This window comes from Alexandromys fortis, unplaced genomic scaffold, assembly GCF_014885135.2.
Source record: "Alexandromys fortis isolate MF-2015 unplaced genomic scaffold, M_Fortis_MF-2015_v1.1 scaffold_213, whole genome shotgun sequence".
Classification (NCBI taxonomy): Eukaryota; Metazoa; Chordata; class Mammalia; order Rodentia; family Cricetidae; genus Alexandromys; species Alexandromys fortis.
This window is the reverse complement of record NW_026068093.1, coordinates 1988611-1994437: the sequence shown is the minus strand read 5'-3', so window position 1 is coordinate 1994437 and position 5827 is coordinate 1988611. Positions and strand designations below refer to the sequence as shown.

The 5827-nt window shown below is 51.3% G+C and overlaps 1 protein-coding gene across 2 annotated transcripts in view; it reads left to right on the top strand.

Moving 5' to 3' along the window:
• The window catches only part of Ngef (neuronal guanine nucleotide exchange factor), a 99248-nt gene that overhangs the window by 80397 nt on the left and 13024 nt on the right, over nucleotides 1–5827 (top strand). For both annotated transcript variants that reach the window (XM_050123154.1, XM_050123155.1), the window contains 4 exons: nucleotides 1401–1561; nucleotides 3049–3201; nucleotides 4714–4843; nucleotides 5275–5349. In XM_050123154.1, the coding sequence (XP_049979111.1) occupies nucleotides 1401–1561; nucleotides 3049–3201; nucleotides 4714–4843; nucleotides 5275–5349 (519 nt within the window). The remainder of the gene's footprint in view (nucleotides 1–1400; nucleotides 1562–3048; nucleotides 3202–4713; nucleotides 4844–5274; nucleotides 5350–5827) is intronic.

The following is a 5827-nucleotide window of genomic DNA, read 5'->3' as shown; positions in this document are numbered from 1 at the left end:
GGAGGGAGGGAGGGAGGGAGGAAGGGAGGGAGGGAAGGAGGGAGGAAGAGAGAGAGGGAGGGAGGGAGGGAGGAAGAGAGGAAGGGAGGGAGAGAGAGAGGTGTCCATCCTTCATGTATCTGTGTCTCCCTTTTTCTCCTTTTCCTTTCTAGACATGACGGTGTCTAGAATGATGGTTAGTTTTAAATGTCAGTTGATATAATCTAGAATCACCTGGATTGTCTAAATCGGGTTGGCCTGTGGGTAAATTTATAGGGATAGTTTTATCTGGATTGTCTAGATCAGGTTGGCCTGTTGGTCTGTCTGTGGGGGGTTGTTTTATCGCCTAGCAACACAGGAAGATCCAGACTAAAAGTTGATGGTCCCATAGGCTGAGCTTGGGTCCCAGACTGTATAAAAGAGGAGAGGGTGAGCTGAGTAAGCGGACCTGATTCATTCTCTCTGCTCTTGACTGTGGGGTGACTAGCTGCTCAGGTTCCCCCGCGACTTAACTCCAAATGACGGGATGGACCTGGAAGTGTGAGCTGACTACACCTTTCTTCAAGTTACTTTGGTTGGGATGTTCCATCACAGCGACAGAAACAAAACTGAACACCTAGCATTGGGGGTAGGACCCACCCTGACTCTGGAATGGTCTCACCTCAAGACTTTCAACTCAAGCACAGCCACCAAGACCCATTTCACTCCAGGGTCTAGTTGCTGATCCCGGAGAACAGGATGTGAACAGAGATTTTTCAGGGGTCAATAGTTTAACCTGCCGCCTTGTCCCTTCAGGCATCTGAACCAGTCCTGGAGGGTGATTAGGAGAGAGGGTGGGCCTGGCTCCCACTGGTTTCAGGGGAGGTTTTTGTAAGCACTAAAGACAAGCTAGCCAGGCCTGCTGCTGGGGAGTTTTGAATCTATCACTTCAGCGGGACGATAACAGTGCTGATAGGTGCCCCTGAAAGGTGAGGTAGATTTTGTGTTTCTTTTTCTCTTTTTCAAAATGAAAGTGGTTTTCTTGATTACACTATAAAATCAGATGCTAAAAGAAATAATAGAGGCTTATTTAGGATTTTTTTCAGATAATTAAAAAAAAGTGTAAAAGTTACCCCAAATCACACCCTTCCTGATTGGCATCTTGGTCTGTTTTCTGCTGACTGCCCCACTGGTCTCTACACCAACAGTCACGGGCAAGAGTCGTCTTTGCCACCATCTGGCTCTGTCATAGCTTGTTACTAGGTGTTCTGGGGGCAGGCTGTGACACTGTGCTTCCCAAGGAGGGAGGGCTTTCTCCTTTGCACTGGCGTGGGTTGGCTTCTGCCACACATCGGCCACCACAGGCCTCAGTAGCTCTGCAGCTACGAGCGTCCTCAGCTCATCTTAGCAGTAACCACAAGGTCTCTCCTGTGTCTGCACAGGCCATGTTTGAGCTGGTCACCTCCGAGGCTTCCTATTACAAGAGCCTGAACCTGCTGGTGTCACACTTTATGGAGAATGAGCGGCTGAAGAAGATCCTGCACCCATCCGAGGCGCACATCCTCTTCTCCAATGTCCTGGATGTCATGGCTGTCAGTGAGCGGTAAGCGCTGGAGGGCCATCTCCCTCCATCTTCTTCTCCGTGCCAGGGCGTGTTTTGAAGGCTTTGGATTTTGCATAAAGAAATGGGATAAAGTTGTAAACCTATGCACTGGGGAGATGGCTCATTGGGTAAAGTGCTTGTCTTGCAAGCACAAGTTTGATCCCCAGAACCCACGAGGGTGCAGAGGGATACACTTGTAATTCCAGTGCTGGGTATGTAGAAACCGGAGAGTCACTGGGTCTGGCTGGTCAACTAGCCAGTCTAGCCTAATTGGTGAGCTCCAGGCTCAATGAGAGATTGTCCCGAAAAACTAGGCAGATGGCTCCTGAGGAGTGACCTCTGACCACCACACACAAGTCTGCACACACCCAGATGTAAGCCCAAAGGCCCACCATCTTCTCCAGCAGGTTGGCCAGTGGTGCCCCGTCCCCTGGTCTCTTCCCGGGACCTGTGCGTCCTTATGATGCCGTGAGTTAGAGGACTCTCCCACACTAGTTGGAGTGATGTTGAGTTGAATCTTAGGCATGAAGCCCCGATGTCCAAGGTCATCTGGGAGTAACTGCTTAAGTTACTGAAGTGCCAAAGCTTAAATTCCCCTGCAGGCCAATGTCAATGAAGCCCAGATTGCTATTTCCCTTTCCCCTCCCATGAGGCATCAGCCATCCAGAAAAGGATGTGAGATCTGTGTTTCCTGTGGAGAAGGAGAGAAATTAAGATGAAGGACTCACTTAGCAATGCCCCAGTAACCTGGGCAGCCATCTTTCCCGTTCAAATGAGGCAAGAAATGGCAGAGGCAGCCTTCCCATGCAGTGAAGGGTCCCTCCATGTCACATGTGGAAGCCCAAATGTTCTTGTTGTCTGCATGGCGGGGGACGGAGGACAGTTACAACTATGGCTCAGTGAGGCCAGAGCAACCTGTGAGGTCCTGAGCTTGCTATTTACTTACCAATTCTAATTTTTTTTTTTTTTTTTTTTTTGGTTTTTCGAGACAGGGTTTCTCTGTGGTTTTGGAGCCTGTCCTGGAACTAGCTCTTGTAGACCAGGCTGGTCTCGAACTCACAGAGATCCACCTGACTCTGCCTCCCAAGTGCTGGGATTAAAGATGTGTGCCACCACCACCCGGCTATCAATTCTAATTTTAACTTGAAAAATCCCAGAATACAGAAGTAGAGACACCACGTGTTGGCTGCTGGCTTAATTAGTGACGGGCATGGGAATCAGTCTAGGTTCATCCGATCTGGGCTTTCCCAGTAGCCAGGGGACCATTGTGAGGCACAGCTGGACTGCCGTTCTGTTACTTCAGGACACATTGGTACACGTGTAAGAGATAACAATGAGCCTCGTGCCTCCTCCCTCTCCATGTGCTCATGATGGTGGTATCCACCTAAAAACACAGCTCTTCCCGACTGTGCTCAGATGCGCCGCCAGGACGCAGAGACCTGCTCACCTTATCAGCAAGCCTTCAGCCCAGGATCTGCCCCTTGCAGGTTTTTGCTGGAGCTGGAACACCGCATGGAGGAGAACATCGTCATCTCAGACGTGTGCGACATCGTGTATCGCTACGCAGCTGACCACTTCTCAGTCTATATCACCTACGTCAGTAACCAGACCTACCAGGAGAGGACGTACAAGCAGCTCCTGTGAGTATTGCTGGGGCTCAGCCATCCTTGTCTGGGAACTCACCAGAATTTGGCCAGGCTGGTGATGGCATCCAAATCCCTGTGCATCTCGGGGTCACTAGAAAACCTCAACTCCACCTGTACTCCGGAAGAGTCGCCTGAAGTCCCCAGTACCTGTGTCTAGAACAGCCAATAAAGCCTTGTAGGAGAGAATATGTAGCCCCAGGAATGATCCAAGGTCCAGAACATTGGAAACATGGGTGTGAAGCCGTGGGAAAGGCAAAAGTGGGCAGGAAGGCTAGTGATGCCTGGGAACTGGGAGCCAGTCTCCCATTTCATGAGCTCGCTTTGCACCGCTGGGAAGGGCTTCCCTTGGGGTACCCACCCATGTTAGAAATAAAAGACTCTCTAATAAGGGCACTGGGGAAGCAAGACCAGGTTTGCAGTCCCAGTCAGAGGCACAGGGGTCTCTGGAATGTCCTGAGAACAAAGACGAGGTTGGGGACTTCATTAGGACAGCCAAATCTATACAAGTTGCCTGAGGAGACTGGCAAGCTCTGCTTGTCACGTGACAGCAGCTATGTTGAGAAGCACAGTCCTGTGACAGTCACTAAGAAACAGTACTGCAGCTGGCCTCAAGGGAGAGGTTTTAGGGCCGTCATTTGTGACAGAGAGATCCCTATGGCTTCTAGGCGCTGTTGTAGCTGCTGTGCCAGGAAGGTTTCTGTGTGCTGTGTGCCCACTGTTCAAACAGCATCTAGATTTTGATGGCTTTTCTACCAAGCCACATGGCTAAAGTGGACATTTTAATGTCTGAGTATCCAGGCATTTGGATGCTTTCCAGCAACTGTTTGGAGAGTGGAGGGAGTCAGTGCTACTTCCCAGGTCAAAAGGCAAGCAGAATAGGGGTTCACGTCTTGCAGTTCCCGAGAATCCCCAAGATAGCCAGTCACTCTGTCACATTATCCTGTGCGTGCCGTTCCCCCTGGCCCCGCTAGAAACAGGTACCGTATGCTGCTCTGATGTCTGCGGCTGCCCTGCAGTAAGTCTCTGGCAGTCATCTCCCTGGCCTTCAGCAGCACTGTGCCACGTGCCCAAGCCCACCTGTCAAAAAATAGCCCAGGCTCTCCTGGCAGGTGCCTCGTGCCTGGTGCGGTTTCCATCTCTGCATCACTCCGTGGGTTTACCTTGCCACGGCTTCCTGCCGGGTGAAGTCATCTAATTGTATGTCTGATTCATAACCTTGACTACAATGGGATTCTTACCCCTCCCACACAAACCATGCTTTGCCAAGTCTTCATGGCCTGGCATATGGAGCCACTATTGTTACTTGACGTTTACATGAACGGTTTGTTTTCCATTAAAAAGAAATGAGGTGGGGGGGGTATGGAGAGAAGAAGAGGGAGATAGATCTCAGCATGTGCCTGTGGTTTGTCTGGTCTCTGGGAGGCTGTGCGTGGGGAAGGGGAGCATCTCCTATTCACACCTCCGGGGCCTGAGCTCAGAGACAGTCCCCTGTGTCTGGATCTTCAGACAGGAGAAGGCAGCTTTCCGGGAGCTGATCGCACAGCTGGAGCTGGACCCCAAGTGCAAGGGCCTGCCCTTTTCCTCCTTCCTCATCTTGCCCTTCCAGAGGATCACGAGACTCAAGCTGCTGGTCCAGGTGTGACCCCCTAACAGTGCCCCGGGCTCTGCAGGCCTCCCCTGCCCAGGCCTTCGCTCCTTCCAGCTCCCTGCTGGTATTTTAGGGAATCTATTTATTAAACTTAGATCTTCCTAATCAACCAGGGTCCCCTGCTGCTTCTCACTGCCTCTGTGATTTGCTCTTGATGGGCCGGTGGCTTTGCATTGGCAGAGAGTATCTATCGGCCCTCGGGACCCCATCCTATGAGGCTCGAACTGTCCATTATCCTCCTGGGCCACGACATCCATCCCTGGCCTGGCTGAGGGTTCTGTGCCCTCGGTCCATTCGGTGCAGGGTTGTATGTGTTGCCTCCGTTAAAACTATGCTTAAGAGATGATGCTACTTCCAGGGAGGGAGAGGGAGGGGAAGTGTGAAGGGACGGGAGTAACAAAGTTCCATCCTGCCTTCAGAATATACTGAAGAGAGTAGAAGAAAGGTCTGACCGTGAAGGCACTGCCTTGGATGCCCACAAGGAGCTAGAGATGGTGAGTTGTTCCCTCCTATGTGGCCCAGGGACCATTTCCCCTCTAAACCACTGTCTCTAGTGGCATCCTCTATCACTGTGTCCTCTTGGCATTCCGTTTATTCTGAGATTGACTTCTGCAGTCCTGAAGAGTCACTGGGGCTGAAAAAAAATCACACCCAATGTGGCTTCATCAGCGCCTTCTCTAGACCACCCTACCCCTTTACTGCTCTCTCTGTTCATGTGCCCAGGGTTGTTGAAATAAGAGCGGCGGGGCTGCATCCCCAACACCCCGGCCGCTTGGCTAGCTTATGCCCGAAAGAACAACACACAAACTGTATTCATTTAACTGCTTGGCCCATGAACTCTAGCCCTTACAGGCTAATTCTCGCACCTGGACTAGCCCATTTCTAGTAATGCGTGTAAGCACCCCAAGGTGCGCTTACCGGGAAGATTCTAGCCTCCATCCATCGTGGATCTGAGCTTCATGCGTCTGCCTC